The 16,943-nt window shown below is 39.7% G+C and overlaps 1 protein-coding gene across 1 annotated transcript in view; it reads left to right on the top strand.

Annotated features, from left to right (window-relative positions):
- dnah5 (dynein, axonemal, heavy chain 5) overlaps positions 1–16,943 on the top strand; it is a 231,485-nt gene that overhangs the window by 175,970 nt on the left and 38,572 nt on the right. The window contains exons 76-78 of the mRNA XM_061951064.1: positions 6,134–6,248; positions 12,193–12,383; positions 15,932–16,053. Of these exons, the coding sequence (XP_061807048.1) occupies positions 6,134–6,248; positions 12,193–12,383; positions 15,932–16,053 (428 nt within the window). The remainder of the gene's footprint in view (positions 1–6,133; positions 6,249–12,192; positions 12,384–15,931; positions 16,054–16,943) is intronic.

Raw genomic sequence — 16,943 nt, forward strand, 5'->3', positions numbered from 1 at the left:
CAATAGCCAATCAATCAATAGCTGTGTTTAAATTCATGGGCTGCATCCTTCCAAGGACCCTGCCCATGCGGTCGATGAAGTGTGGGTCCTGGCGCTAGTCCTCCAGCAGCGATATGAATTGGGACGTGCTAGCTTCCTGGTTACGTCACTTACATTTACGCCACATATCTGCTGCTCAGTCACGTAAAGTTGAATAATAAGGAACTTAGGAGAAGAATAATGTTGCATCCTTTTTTTTGTGTTCTCTTGGTCCTTTACCTTATTTTAGAGGAAGCGGGTCAGATTTTTCTGCGGTTAGAGCCGACCGATCATGGGAGATGGTTGTCATGGAGATTTGTCACGTATTGACAAGCATTCTGAAGCTGTTATTTTTATCCATCCATCCATTTTCTACCGCTTGTCCCTAATTATTAGTTAATGATAAGTTAAGGAGCGCCGTAAGTGGCTGATCCGTTGGCAGTCCTGTAGTGGGACTGTGCCGAAAATGTAATTTAATTTCTTATATGTCTTGTACATGTTAAAGAACGGACAATAAACAGCATCTTGATCTTTTGATCTTGATCTTGATCTTGACTTTAAGATGCCCACATTTTTTTTTTATGCTTGTCAATGCCCGTTGTTGTGGGACATGTACCTTTAAAAACATGCAGACAATCCGGTAGATGTTCCAGAAAGAGTCCTCACGGTCTCTCCATTCAACCACACCACACAACCTTATTTAGCAGTGACTTTATTAATATGTGATTCACAATTGATGTAGTTTTCTAACCTGGTCAAATGACTTGCATTATAGCTAGTAATAGTAAATATTGGGATAGCTTGGTATTATTATTATCACATAATTATTTGCAATGAAGGCAGAGGAAATGAATCACAACAACTGCAGTTTCAGCACATCCATTCATCCATTTTCTACCGTTTGTCCTTTTTGGGGCTGCGGTGGGTGCTGGAGCCTATTTTAGCTGCACACAGGCGGAAGGCGGGGTACACCCTGGACAAGTCGCCACTTCATCACAGGGCCAACACAGATAGACAGACAACATTCACACTCACATTCACACACTAGGGCCAATTTAGTGTTGCCAATCAACCTATCCCCAGGTGCATGTCTTTGGAGGTGGGAGCAAGCCGGAGTACCCGGAGGGAACCCACGCAGCCACGGGGAGAAAATGCAAATATGTTTATTAATTTATACAGGTTACAAAAATATTTAGTTTTTAAATGATCATCCCAACTGGTATATAAGTGATTGTGTCATTTCTGATATTAAATTTGTCCTCCTTGGTTGTTCTGCACAGCAAAACAAAAAACAGATCGCAATCATTTGTTAGAGTAACATTTTCAAATAACATACAAGTGTACACAAAAAACAGCAATAACTAATATCGGTACATTGATGCACACATTTACAATACTTCACTATTCTGACCACACATCAATATGACATAAATAAGACGACCTATTGTGGTCTAAAAAAAGTTGTCGCGCTTTACTTCCAAACGTTGAAAACAGCTCAGGGCACAAAGATTTTCAGAGTTGAGAGCGCAAAGGATCTCAGGATAAAAAAGGGCGTGAATTGTACACGGATGCACACTTTCTGCTAATCAGATTCAAAGGACACTTGGAACTTTTTTGAATTGGGACAGCCTTCGGGCACTGCGATGACTTCAGCACCCCACAAATGCGCACTGCGAATGATTGAAACTTGATTGAAAGTTTTATTAGTAGATTGCACAGTGAAGTACATATTCCGCACAATTGACCACTAAATGGTAACACCCGAATAAGTTTTTCAACTTGTTTAAGTCGGGGTCCACTTAAATTGATTTATGATACAGATATATACTATCAGATATATACTATTGTCATAATATAGTCATCACACAAGATAATCATCAGGGTATATACATTGTATTTACATTATTTACAATCCGGGGTGTGGGATATGGAGGGGGGGGGGTTAGGTTTGGTTGGTATCAACACTTCAGTCATCAACAATCAACATCAACAATTGCATCATCAGAGAAATGGACATTGAAACAGTGTAGGACTGACTTGGTATAATATGTACAGCAAGTAGTGGGCCACAGAGAGAGAGATCAGAAAGTATAAGAAAAAGTGTCTACATTTGATTATTTACATTTGATTATTTACAATCCAAAGAGGTATGATGTGGAAGGGAAGGTGTTAGTTTAGGGTTGAAGTTGACTGGAGGTGTTCTTTTAGTGCGGTTTTGAAGGAGGATAGAGATGCCCTTTCTTTTACACCTGTTGGGAGTGCATTCCATATTGATGTGGCATAGAAAGAGAATGAGTTAAGACCTTTGTTAGTTTGGAATCTGGGTTTGACGTGGTTAGTGGAGCTCCCTCTGGTGTTGTGGTTATGGCAGTCATTTACGTTAAGGAAGTAGTTTGACATGTACCGGTACTTCGGTATCAGGGAGGTGTAGCGGATTTTATAGACTAGGCTCAGTGCAAGTTGTTTTACTCTGTCCTCCACCCTGAGCCAGCCCACTTTGGAGAAGTGGGTAGGAGTGAGGTGTGATCTGGGGTGGAGGTCTAGAAGTAATCTAACTAGCTTGTTCTGGGATGTTTGGAGTCTAGATTTGAGGGTTTTGGAGGTGCTAGGGTACCAGGAGGTGCATGTGTAATCGAAAAAGGGTTGAACGAGAGTTCCTGCTAGAATCTTCATGGTGCTTTTGTTGATCAGAGAGGAGTTTCTGTAGAGAAATCTTGTTCGTTGGTTGACCTTTTTGATTACCTTGGTTGCCATTTTATCACAGGAAAGATTAGCCTCTAGAATGGAACCTAGGTAAGTGACCTCATCCTTCCTGGTGATAACAACGTCACCCACTTTTATAGTGAAGTCATTGACTTTCTTAAGGTTGATGTGGGACCCAAATAGGACGGATTCCGTTTTACCCAAGTGTATGGATAGCTTGTTGTCAGCGAGCCAGGTGCAAATTCTACAGAGTTCAGCACTGAGGATTTTCCCCATCTGTGACTTGTCCTTGTCTGATACCAGCAGGGCCGAGTCATCCGCAAACAAAAACAATTCACAGTCGCATGCTGATGACATGTCGTTTATGTATATTAGGAACAGTAAAGGCCCTAATATACTGCCTTGGGGGAATCCACAGCTTACTGAGAGGGGGGTGGGGGGGGGGGGGGGGGCACGGTGCCGTTCACCTCTACCACCTGTTTCCTCCCCTCAGAGTAAGATTGCATGCAGCTCGATGAGGTTTTATCAAATGTAGCCGCTGAATTGAGACACAGCTCATGTTAGGTCTGACCAAAGAAAGTGCTTTTGTACTCACATTCACACCAGTGTATGCTACTGCATAGTCACTTGCAGAGGCGTAGCGCCAAATTGGGGCCCCCATACACAAGACTACTGAAGGGCCCCTCATCCCAACGTCGCCGCCCAATTCACACAAACTTAATGTTTACATGCACTAAAAAAAATGGTTGGAACCAGCTTTTTAAAATACATGTAAAAATCTTACTTAGGTTTTTAACTTTTTAAAGATGGGATTAACAAATCTAGAACATATCTAAACCCCCTCTCCCAAATAATTTGGAACGGGCCTATATGCTAGTTGTAACGATAGTTGTGACCCCACAATGCAGGAGACAGCAGGCAGCATATAGGTGAAGAGTATTTAATACCAACAAGTACAAATACAAACATAAATAATGTGCAGCCAGGAAATGCACCAAACAAGCACAGGGAAAGCAGTGTATGAAAAAATACAAGTCCAAAATACAGCGCAGCAGGGAAAATGCACAGGAAAGCTGTGCATGAAAAAATAAGCTTCTAAGAACTGAACAGATAATGTTTGTTCGTAACTCCAACAATTATCCCATTCTGACTCAGAGTGTCTTTTAAATCCCCCAGGAGATACTTAGCAGCAGGTGAAACACAAACCAAACAGGAAGTAGGAACAAGATCGCAAAATAGGAAGTAAACTCAAAACATAACAAAAACAACGCCCCAAAACTAAGCAAGCACTGACTTGGAATGCCAGGTCATGGCACCCTTCTATAAAAACTAGTAATGGGACATCCTTTCCCTGTTTTGGTCACTGGAGGAAAAAAATAATGTTTTTTTTTGTCTCTTGAATGACAGACTTTGACTCTGTAGTGCATTTGAAGTAGTGCATTTTCATTGTTTTACAAAAGGGGACAAACAAAATGAAATACAATAGTAGAGTAAAGCGGTAAACAAATATTGTGGGACCCAAACATATTCTGTCTTCTGTCCTCACTCACAGGTGTATGTGCTCTCCTTAAATGCCTAATTATGACGACGCCCACTTGTGCCCACACCCACTTATACCCATGTGACCTACTACTCCTACAACCCACAGAGACACACTGCTCCTCAAGCCCTTTATCCGGTCTCCTACACCTGTTGGAATTCTTTATTTGAGGGTCTTTGAACGCACCACAATTATCTGCAATGAGATGCAACATTGAAAGATAACATAACTTTCTCCTATGCTGCTACAAATAGATTTTTGATTTTTACTTCTCTTCTGTCACATCGTCCTTGTTCCATAACTTTGGTGCTGTCTTTGAATGCCTAAAGGTGAACTTAGCTGACTTTATTTTATCCGTGTTAAGTGAAGTGTCCAATGCTGGTTTTGCCGCTACTCCGGCGTAACAAACCATTTTGCAGTTTTGATAGGAAGTATAGGTAGTCTCGGAGGTTCTTAATTTGATTCAAGCAGTGGTGTGCTGTCAGGGCCAGCAAAGCCTTCTCTGTTGGCCTAACTTAACCAGAAATCATGATCATAATTAAAGATACAATTATTTTTTAATTTACTTTCCCTAAATATCTAAAATTATTATATATTCTTTTTATGTCATATTATGCACGTGCCAGTGCTGTTGTTTTTAGTTTTAGTTCGTATCCAATCACAATTCAGCTAGCTTATGTTGTTGCCAAGCTGTACGAATACTGCCAGAGGCCTTCAGAATCAACAATGCTGGCGTCCGTGCACTGTCAGTGAAGGGGAAAATACAGTGATAGACAGTTGCTATAGCCAATCAGATCACGAGTTGTTGTCAGTAAGGCCTTCTAGATGGCCTCACATTGAATGTGACATTTATGCGTCCTGTGATTGGATACTCAACTGACCGTTAGCGGGTGAATTTGAGAACACAGGGATGAGAGACAGTTGCAATAGCCAATCAGATCAGAAGTTGTTGACAGTAGCTGATCACAAGTTGTAAACTGTTGTTGTTAAAGTGTGTCATGCTTGTCATTTAATTAACATTGTTACATGTGTATTTGTCGCTATCATGTGGCCAGGGCAGTTAATATATCTTTGATAAGTGTGTACTTTGAATCAAACTTTATTGACCGGAAGTTCCATAAGCCAAGTAGATCAATTTACGGTATATGTTTTAATTGCTGTTGCGTTATAATTTATTTCTAAATGCGCCAGAAAACAACCCGTTTTATATACTGTTGATGTGATTCAATGCATAGTAGTGTTTAAATGTGATCCTGTATAGTATTTCTCCAGAAATGGTCATGTGGTGACATCAATTATGGTATTTTGAGAAGTAATCATTGAAGTCTGAGATCACTGAAGGCCTAGGTGGGAAACGCACGGCCCGCCACTGGATTCGGGCAACCTTATCATTGAACTTTCACAACTATACTTCTTTTACATTAACATTTATGATGTCAATTTTACCATAACTTACATATTTAAATTAAAAAACATTTTCCCCCCATGTGCTCGGAGAACATCAGTCACGTTCATTATACACATTGCTCTCAAATGTTTGGTTTTTATTAATTAAAAATTTGCACAGGAAAAGCAACATAGTGAAAAAAGAAGAACTAAACAAAGGCCGACCAATCACATCTCTGCGATATGTGTCTGTGTTGATACAGGGTTTTATTTTTTTGGGACTTGGTATGCCAGTGTCCTTCAGACAGTTTAGAGGGGGAGGCGTGAGACGACGTGGTATCCATGGGTGCTGTGACAATGTCACACAAAGAAGACTTTACAGGAAATTTAGAGCTTATACATGAATAATGCAGGGAGAACATAAACTCCATAAAAAAGCCAATGAGAAAATGGATTCATTCTTCATTATATCCTGTTTGTTTTCAGTTGCCACCAGGGGCAGCATCTTGTACTTCCTGATCACAGAAATGAGTATGGTGAACGTAATGTACCAGACCTCCCTCAGGCAGTTCCTGGGACTTTTTGACCTTTCTCTTGTGAGGTAAGAAACAAACATATTTTGGCAAGTGCCTGTGCCCTCTTTAATGAGAAATATGTGAAAACTTTTTTAGGTTTATTGCAGGATATTTTTTTGCAGGGATCCATGCCAACTTTTGGCAGCAGTGCACACTCTTTGTTTTGATTAACATAAACTCAGTGGGGGATGTGTTAGCTATATTGCTGCTGGCATTTACTGCACTATTTAAAAGTGCCAGTCTATGATCCAGTCACCAGCCATGCTGTATCAGTCTTTTGAACATGTGGTTTCCAAAAATTGCCGCAGGATTACACAGCTCATTCATTAGCATTCAAGTTTTTTCCCAAACTGACTATTCTAATCTGGGACCAGTCCCAAATCCTCTAGATTCTGCTCTCTCACTATGTCTGCAATATTTGACCATGTGTTCAAACAATCCTCACAATAATTACTCTCTGTTTGAATACATACTATGCCGGAAGTACCTTGAGGAAAATTTACAGTACCATACAATATTAATGCAAATGTATGCAAGATACAAGATGACACACATTATAAACACATAGAAAGCAATAACACATGGGATTTCACCTTATGGCAATATGTGGTAATTGTTGACAATAATTCCAAAGTTTAATTTTATAATACACATGTATATATAACAACATCATTGTTCCATTCAATCAAATGACACAATTGCTTTTACTACAACAATTATTCCTAGTTTAAAGAGTTGAATTGTCATTGTTTTCAAACTATAACAATGAGCTCTAAACTATTCAAGCAGTGTCCACTCTAGAAGTTAATGTCATAGAGTTGGTACATAAATATAAATACCATGGCTTCTTAATTGATGACTCCCTCACTTTTAACCAACACTTGCGAAGAAACTGAAACTGAAATTGTTTTTCTTCCATATCAAGTTGTGTTTTTCTTTTGAAGTAAAACAATGACTTGTCTCTGCAACTGTTTCAGCTGTATTGGATTACATGGATGCTTTGTCTTCATGTCTTAAAATGGTAGACATTGTTGATCATGCTTCTCTAATGCCCCGTTCACACTGCCTTGCGATTGCTGCGATTGCCTACTCGTTGCTGATCGTGGTATTGGTGGTCAAATTGGTACGATTTGGTAAGTACTCGTTCAGATGCAATACGTCAATCACGATCTGTTGCGAGTAGAAACTATTTTAAGTGCCAATAGGGACGGCGTGGCACAGTGGAAGAGTGGCCGTGCGCAACCCGAGGGTCCCTGGTTCAATCCCCACCTAGTACCAACCTCGTCATGTCCGTTGTGTCCTGAGCAAGACACTTCACCCTTGCTCCTGATGGGTGCTGGTTAGCGCCTTGCATGGCAGCTCCCTCCATCAGTGTGTGAATGTGTGTGTGAATGGGTAGATGTGGAAGTAGTGTCAAAGCGCTTTGAGTACCTTGAAGCTAGAAAAACGCTATACAAGTACAACCCATTTATTAATAGGAGACCTGGTGTATAAAAGAGGCTGATGTACTAGATGGTACTAGCTCATATTGGCGACACTCACCATGGCAGGAGGTCCTATATAGAAGTATTATTGTAGCAAAATCATTTGCAAACGTGTATCTCAATCTATGCACGTGTAATCCAATTTGCGTGTGTTTATACTAAATTGTGTGTCTCTATATCAATCTTAGTGCGTGTATTCGGATCCGCGTATGTGTGTTTTAAGTTGTCTATCTGTCCCTAATGAGAAAGAACCCTTAATAGGCTGTATATTTACACGTGACTTTTGTGACACGTCTGCCGTGTGAGATTTGAGCGTGTGACACAATTTGTGTGTGCACATTCATAAGTGTGTGCGTGTAATACAATCTGTGTGTGAGTATCCAAGGTATGCCTACATTTAGCAACCACGTATTGCACCACGCAATTTAAACCAATCAGAAACAACGTGCAACTGAGGTGCGTAAAAGAGAGACGCCAAGACCCGCCGTACGTTGTTTTTGACTGAATTGGATTACACGCACGCAGATTAAGATACCGGTACTCGTTTGTAAATAATTGTGGTGCAATAATACTTCCATAGTCCTGATGAACACTAGGAGGCAGGTACATTGGCACACTTTTATTTACAAGACTCTGCTTGGACTACTGCCTTACTAAATATACTTTAATCACTACAGGGGAACTGTTGACTCATACTCCATTTCTTTAAACCAGGGGTGTCAAACTCAAATAAAGAGTGGGCCATAATTTAAAACTAAACAAAGCTGCGGGCCAAGGTTGAACAAATTAACCTTTTAATAGGGACCCAAACAAGTTTTGCATTGAATATTGAACAAGCAAGGCTTATATAACTTTATAGTGACATGCAAAATCGAGTTTAAAATAATAATAATAAAAAAATATCAATGGCATATCAAATAAAATTTAAATAAAAATTGAATGCCTCTTTTCTATTTGCAGCCTTCTGAGGTAAACATCAAAACTAACTTTTTCCACAGGCTAATAATAAATTTGAAAATAAAATAACAATAATGAATGAATCAAACATTCCAGCCTTGAAGTAACAAGAGAAAGGGCATGAATAAAATGTTAATTATTGCTCAGTTTGCTACGCTGATTTGCTTTAACACTGAATATGGAACAAGCAACGCTTATATAACTTAATAGTGCAAAATCAGCTTTCAAAAAACAAACGAAAAAAAATCAATGGTATATTAAATAAAATTTGAATAAAAAATGTAATGCCTCATTTCGATTTGCAGCCTTCTGAGGTAAATATCAACATTAACTTGGTGGGCGGAGGCGGGGTTGGGGGGGGCGGGGTTTGGTGGTACCGGGGGGTGTATATTGTAGCGTCCCGGAAGAGTTAGTGCTGCAAGGGGTTCTGGGTATTTGTTCTGTTGTGTTTATGTTGTGTTACGGTGCGGATGTTCTCCCAAAATGTGTTTGCCATTTTGGTGTGGGTTCACAGTGTGGCGCATATTTGTAACAGTGTTAAAGTTGTTTATACTGCCACCCTCAGTGTGACCTGTATGGCTGTTGACCAAGTATGCTTAGGATTCACTTGTGTGTGTGTAAAAGCTGCATATATTATGTGACTGGGCCGGCACACTGTTTGTATGGAGGAAAAGCGGACTTGACTTTAAGGCACGCCCCCAATATTGTTGTCCGAGTGGAAATCGGGAGAAATTCGGGAGAATGGTTGCCCCGGGAGATTTTCGGGAGGGGCACTGAAATTCAGGAGTCTCCGGGGAAAATCGGGAAGGTTGGCAAGTATGAGTATTAGCGGTGAATGCGGTGGTACAGCGGCACCGCCGCTGTATAATACCGGCGGGCCAGCTCTAATGTTAATTTGATATTGTCTCAAGGGCCAAATGAAATTACACGGAGGGCCAAATTTGGCCCGCGGGCCAGAGTTTGACACCCATGCTTTAAACAATCAGTTGTTGCTCTTTGTGCCTTGCGTTCAGACAGAGCTGGGCAAAAAAAGCCTTCGTCCTTTCAGTTCATTTTGCTGGAAACATTCTGCATTAAGACTGGAAATTGACTGGGTTTTTATCTGTAGATGCTTTTAAATCCACAGTGAGTGCAATAGTTACTGCCTCGATAATGTGCACTTGTTAAACTGTGTACTTTTGCAGCTATCTGTTTTTCGTTTTGAAATAGAAAAATAATCCAAGATAATAATAAAATTTTTACCGTTTTGTTGGTTTTATGATAATAAAAAACAAAAAACAGAAAACAGATCAATATCCATTATCCGGTTTCAATAATGTTAGGAAATCGAAATTGGGAATTCAGAAGCATGGAAAACTTGTCTCTATTTCCCGTTCAAAGTTTAGATGAATGCAACAACAGAAGAAGACAAACAGTGACCGGCCATAGACCTATATAAATAAAACTTATTTAATGGAGGAGAAACATACAATTCAGAAATTGGCGGGAAAACCGGTGCAACCAGGCTCGGGAGAGAGAAGATACTGTATGTTTTTAGATGAACTGGCACATTTTATTGCAGAAAATAGGACCAAAATAATATTCTGTTGTGATATTGCTGCTGCGTTATGTACTGAGTTTGTAACAACAGTTTGAATGTTTTTTGTCTTTTTCTGTTGTTGTTCTGGGTCGCTCACAGACAAAGATACTGAAAAGATACACTGCGCATGTGGAATCCCCCATTTGTACAAACCTTGAATGGGAAATAGACAAAAGAGTTTTGTACTTATTGTTTTAATTCTAAATTTTTATTTTTGAACAACAATGATCTGATCCGGGTACTTAGTAACCATCCGTTTTTAATTTTAAAATCGACAAATTCATTTTTAAATACAAAAAATTAAGTGTCCTTTTTTTGGTGTCAAAGAGCAATGACAACCTTTACATTTTTTTTATTATCATTGTATACCTTATTTAGCAACAATTTAAATCCCTCGTAAACAGAAATTGAAAAAACAGACCGTTTTTTTCATATTCTTACACTTGAAATTTTTACTTTCTAAGTAAAAGCGGGGACAGCTACGACGATACTTACCGTATTTTTCGAAGTATAAGTTGCACCGGAGTATAAGTCGCACCTGCCGAAAATGCATAATAAAGAAGGAAAAAAACATATATAAGTCGCACTGGAGCGTAGCCAAACTATGAAAAAAACTGCGACTTATAGTCCGAAAAATACGGTATGTGCCTGGCTAAAATGTCTTTAGAGCCCAACACAAAATGATTTTAGACATTTGTATACATTTCTATGCACATATCACATAAAAGTGGAGGCGAATAAGAATTTGATCACGCACCATACAACACTATAGCACAGTATTGTTTTTCTTACAGGCCAGTCCACGGTCCTGTCTTTCAATCGCTACTTCCGGTTTCGGTGTCAGAATATGAAAAAACATCCATTTTGGCCTGTTCTTACATTTCTGTTGGTATGTTTGTAGAGATTTCTGTAGAGGTCAGTCCTCCAAAGACATTTTAGCCAGAGCCTCTGGGCGTCATGTTGCTTTCTGACGTCACTCCAGGCTGCAGGAATCGTTAGGGTAAGGGATGGGAATCGAAAACCCGTTCTTGTTCAGAACCGATTCCCAGTGCCCATTTTTGAAATGATTCCCTTAATAGAGTCTTAAAAATGAATTCTAAATCAATCAACCAATCAAAGTTTACTTATATAGCCCTTAATCACAAATGTCTCAAATGGCTTCACAAGCCACAAAGACATCCAGATCCCACATCAGGGCAAGAAAAAACTCAACCCAATTGGCACAATGAGAAACCTTGGGGGGACCCCCCCAGGTGACCGGTGCAAAGGATCCCGAGTGGATACGGGTAAATCTTTTGAGTTGTTGTGATAGTTTTCTAATGAAGGTATCAAATGTCATGGCTTATTACATAATGCACCAAATTGTTACATTTGTACTCAACAAGTGCAGCACCCACATTTTGTAATACCTTTTGCAATATGTACAGTCGGGAAGGGATTCATATGGCTCTCCGGTGAAATGATCATTTTGCAATGCATTCTGCTTGAAAATTGTGGAAAGCGCCACTCTACATTGCAACTCACGCTGTGGTTAAAGTTAGAATTGCCACAAAACACCTTTTAAGCTATTCAAAAGTCTCCTGCCATCTGGCAGCTCAAGTGGATAGTGCAACCCCCCAATTCATCACATTTTATGTGTCAGGTAAACCACGCCGAATAGGGCCATCTGAATCTCCTTCCTACTGTAACAGTTTTAATCATTTTATTGCAAAATGTGGAAGATGATTACATAATGAGGTGAACATTTATTACATTGTTATATAACGCAGCATTATTACATATTATGTTGTCCCAAAGCAACTATGGAAGCTAACCATAAGTTATTCCAAAGTTTTTTATAGCAACTGGAAACTTCAGAAAAATTCAACTCACCAAGAGTGAAAGCTTCGAGGTAATATTTTATCATTTATTATTGACTTGGATAACATTGTGGTATGGCTGTGTTTATAGGTCCTCCAAAAGTCCCATCACCAGCAAGCGTATTGCCAACATCATAGAGCTCATGACCTATGAGGTGTACAGGTACGCAGCACGGGGCCTGTATGAGGAGCACAAATTTCTCTTCACTCTGCTTTTGACGCTGAAAATCGACATGCAAAGCAGCAGGGTAAAGCATGAGGAATTTCTCACGCTCATTAAAGGTGAGAGGCAATCCAACGTAAAAATAATGTGTCCACTTATGTTCTCTACTTAGGTTGATGGTGGTAGATTGCTATTATAAACCCAGTCAGGGACTTTTGTTTGTATGCAGGACAATATTGTAGAGTCTAGGAAAAGTAGTCCAATAAAACATGAACATTTCAAGGAGAGTAAAATGTTTTGATGATAATAAAATATAACAGTATCTACTGTAGGAATAACTTTAAAATATGTTCTGTGACAGGATTGTTTTAAACTGAAAATATCCAAAATCTGTAGGCTACAAAACACATTTTGTAGCCTAAAAACTGCAAGTTTCTTTTCTCTGTGGGGTTCCTGGAAATATAAAACATGTCCATACATGTTGACTGTTCAAGGTCCGGTTTGCGGCGGGCTTCAAATTAATCATTAAATAAGAAAAACAATTAACTGTCAAAAATAACAAGTTAACTCACGTGATTAATACCAAAACATGATCACATTAATCATCCATCCATCTTCTTCCGCTTATCTGAGGTCGGGTCGTCGGCGAAGCAGCCTAAGCAGAGAAGCCCAGACTTCCCTCTCCCCGCCACTTTGTCCAGCTCCTCCCGGGGGATCCCGAGGCGTTCCCAGGCCAGTCGGGAGACATAGTCTTCCCAACGCATCCTGGGTCTTCCCCTTGGCCTCCTACTGGTCGGACGTGCCCTAAACACCTCCCTAGGGAGGCGTTCGGGTGGCATCCTGACCAGATGCCCGAACCACCTCATCTGGCCCCTGTCGATGTGGAGGAGCAGCAGCTTTACTCTGAGCTCCTCCCGGATGACAGAGCTTCTCACCCTATCTCTAAGGGAGAGCCCCGCCACCCGGCGGAGGAAACTAATTTTGGCCGCTTGTACCCGTGATCTTGTCCTTTCGGTCATAACCCAAAGCTCATGACCATAGGTGAGGATGGGAACGTAGATCAACCGGTAAATTGAGAGCTTTGCCTTCCGGCTCAGCTCCTTCTTCACTACAACGGATCGATACAGCGTCCGCATTACGAGACGCCGCACCGATCCGCCTGTCGATCTCATGATCCACTCTTCCCCCACTCGTGAACAAGACTCCGAGGTACTTGAACTCCACTTGGGGCAAGATCTCCTCCCCAACCCGGAGATGGCACTAATCCTGTAGCCACCAAACCGGATCCCCTCAACGCCCTGACTGCGCCTAGAAATTATGTCCATAAAACTTATGAACAGAATCGATGACAAAGGGCAGCCTTGACAGAGTCCAACCTTCACTGGAAACGGGTCCGTCTTACTGCCGGCAATGCGGACCAAGCTCTGACACTGATCATACAGGGAGCGGACTGATTAATCATGTTTACACGCAAATTAATCACACAATTTATTTTGACCGGCAATGCTGGTTCACCCTAACCACAGATGGTTACCTGAAAATGCGGCACGGGTTGTTGTATGGGTTAGTAATCAGTTCAATGCATAAGTCAGTGAGAAGACTCGGACTGTTGCGCTCGTTTCACTTAAAAATAAACCCTGACTGGACTTCAGATAAAACCTTTATCTAGTTGTGGGCAAATAAATGACGTGCATTCATGTAAAACATTAAAATAATTAAATTAAAATAATTTCTGTGCGACATTCCGACAATAAAATCACATTTGTGTCCAAATATTGGTCTCTTTTCAAGTTATTTAATTATGCAAGCGAGTAATAACCTGTGATTAATCATGATTAATCCAAATTTAAAAGTGTGATTAATCTAATAAAAAAAGAATCATGTCACAGAACTAAAAAAAATGTAAGAACACCATCATGTTTTCCAATATTAGTTTAAGAGAACAGATTGATAAAGCTAAAGTAAAATGTTGCTATGCCTATGGTCTTGCTCATTGTGGTGGAATGATTCAAAGGGGAACTGCACTTTTTGGAATTTTGCCCATTTTTACAATCCTTATGTGAGAGAAGAAAGCATGTTTTTCTCGTTTTTGTGCATTTAATGACATGTACGGGACGGCTAACAATATAGCCAATGGAAGTCATCTATTTCGTCTATAAAAAGGCAATCAGAAACCGCCAACAAAGCTACATTTACATGCTGTGACCAGCATATTATCCAATTATTAGCGACATTGTTATTCTGAGCGCTAATGCCAAGGAAATCTTTTTAGTAACACAGCACCTTGATCACGGCGTTATTACAGCTACTGCAGCCATTGACATACTGAGCTGCTGCATTGCCTCTAAATTGGTGAAAGTTATTGCTAGATTATAAATCATGCCTTGCACCTGTATAGCAGAAGTTTGTGACAATAAATCAAGAAGTTGTACAAATTCGAAGTTCAATTCAGAACTGAAGACATTGCTTGGAAGACAAAAGATGCTTGTTTCCTATTGGCATTTTTTTTTTTTACCTCTGAGAATTTATGATGAATTAAGATGTCTTAATTTGAAAAATATAAACATCCCAACAGTTGTCATCACAGTGAGGGCAGACCGTGTACAATAAGGGATTATGTTTGTAGTTTGTATTTCTTGTTTATCACTTAACAATACTGCTACATGATGCTTTGTGTTTATCTATAGGTCTGCTTAGCACACAGCTCAAAAATATAAGGTTCTGGATCATCATCTATCCCAAAGTAGTCGTTGTCGTCTCTCATGAAGTCTGCCATGATTAGTAGTAGTTGTTGCAGACCCATGTTCTAAACCAGGGGACCCCAAACTATGGCCCACGGGCCGGTTCCCAAGTAAAAATTTTTTTATTTTTTATTTTTTTATTTTTTTATTTTTAATCTGTCCTTTCTAATACATTTTCTACCGCTAGTTACTCTCAGTAAATTTGGGGACCCCACCATTATTTAATGTTTATTTGGGAATTTGTCTGTTAATATTTTGTTACCGTTAATAAACATTGTGCTCATCTCTTTTATAAAGTAAAGTCAGAAAATCAGCAGTCGATCAAATCTTTATTCCCAACACTGTTTGTATGAATAATTATATAAAAATATGCTGTCAAATTTAAAACACTGGAATTTAAATATAGTTCGACTTATACTACATTTTATGATGCCGTTTGTTAATGACTTGCATATATCATGGAGAAAAAGAGCAGTTGTGAAAAGACCTTCAGGCTCCTTGATAAAGCTTTTCGAAGCTAAGATACACTTAGTTTGTGTTTCTTCACACTTCAAACATATTGGCCTCTTGGCCAGGAAAACAATCTACAAGGCTGTTTTAAAGAAAAAAAGGAAGCTAAAACAGAGAGAGTCTGCTAAATGAATGCAAATCCAACATCTGCCAGCTCAGACGTGCTGAACAGATACTCCGTATTAATTTATTTGTACAATAAAGTACCACTTGATCCACTCTGTGTTATTACAACCGTGACATTACAGAAACAATACTGATAGGGAGTGGAAAGTTATATGAAATATATTATTGCTTTTGACTGGTAATTTGAACTCTTTGACTGGTAACAGTGGATTTGATAGCTTATGCTTACAAACTGGTTGAAATCAATGTGTTCATGTGCTTGTGTGTGCGTTTGCGTGTGTGACATCCAGGAGGTGCATCACTGGACCTAAAGGCCTGTCCTCCAAAACCAGCAAAGTGGATACTTGACATGACTTGGCTTAATCTTGTGGCACTCAGCAAACTATGGCAGTTCTCTGATGTGTTGGATCAGGTACAATACACGCCCACACACGCACACATTCACAAGCACTTAAACTGAGTGCTTAGGCACATTTTCAAACTGTACAATTTGCTGTTAGATGCATGTCATTATCAGTTTCGTAACACGTCCCCCCAAAAGACACACACAGCTTGACGGCAGGTGGCACCCATGGAGAGAGACAGCCTGCGTTCTGTAAAATGAAAGTAATTCTGAGAAATTTTATTCTAAAAAACACACGCACGCACACACACACACACACACACACACACACACACACACACACACACACACACACACACACACACACACACACACACACACACACACGAGGGGCCTGTCTGACTTGTTTCACATGAAATACAATGGTGATTAACAACACACTGAAAACGCCATAAACCTGCACTGTATATCGCTCTTAAATTTCCCAATCGGTCGAAGACGGTTTGTCTTAAAACAGTGTAGGAGCAAGATTGTCAGACATTGATTTCTAAGGGCCTGATTTACTAGGATCCTAATTCTACGCATTAAACAGCGTGTGTAATTTATAATATTGCGCGTAGTGGGCATGTTGCGTATGATCTATTAACACTGCCTGTGCACTTCAAAAGTGGCGCAGACCACCTTATTTAAATGAGGATTTTGTGTGTACTAAAGTTGTACTGTATAGTATAGTAGCGCGATACTAATGAATCATATTCAGTACTATACCGCCTCTGAAAAGTACCAGTCCACCAGTAAATGAACAAGTAGATTAATAATTGATTTTCTACCACTTGTCCTTAATAATTTTGACAAAATAATAGAAAGGAAAATGACACAATATGTTACTGCATATGTCAGTAGACTAAATTAGGAGCCTTTGTTTGCTTACTTTCTAATAAAAGATAAGTTGTCTTGTA

Source organism: Nerophis lumbriciformis, linkage group LG04 (genome assembly GCF_033978685.3).
Source record: "Nerophis lumbriciformis linkage group LG04, RoL_Nlum_v2.1, whole genome shotgun sequence".
Taxonomy (NCBI): domain Eukaryota; kingdom Metazoa; phylum Chordata; class Actinopteri; order Syngnathiformes; family Syngnathidae; genus Nerophis; species Nerophis lumbriciformis.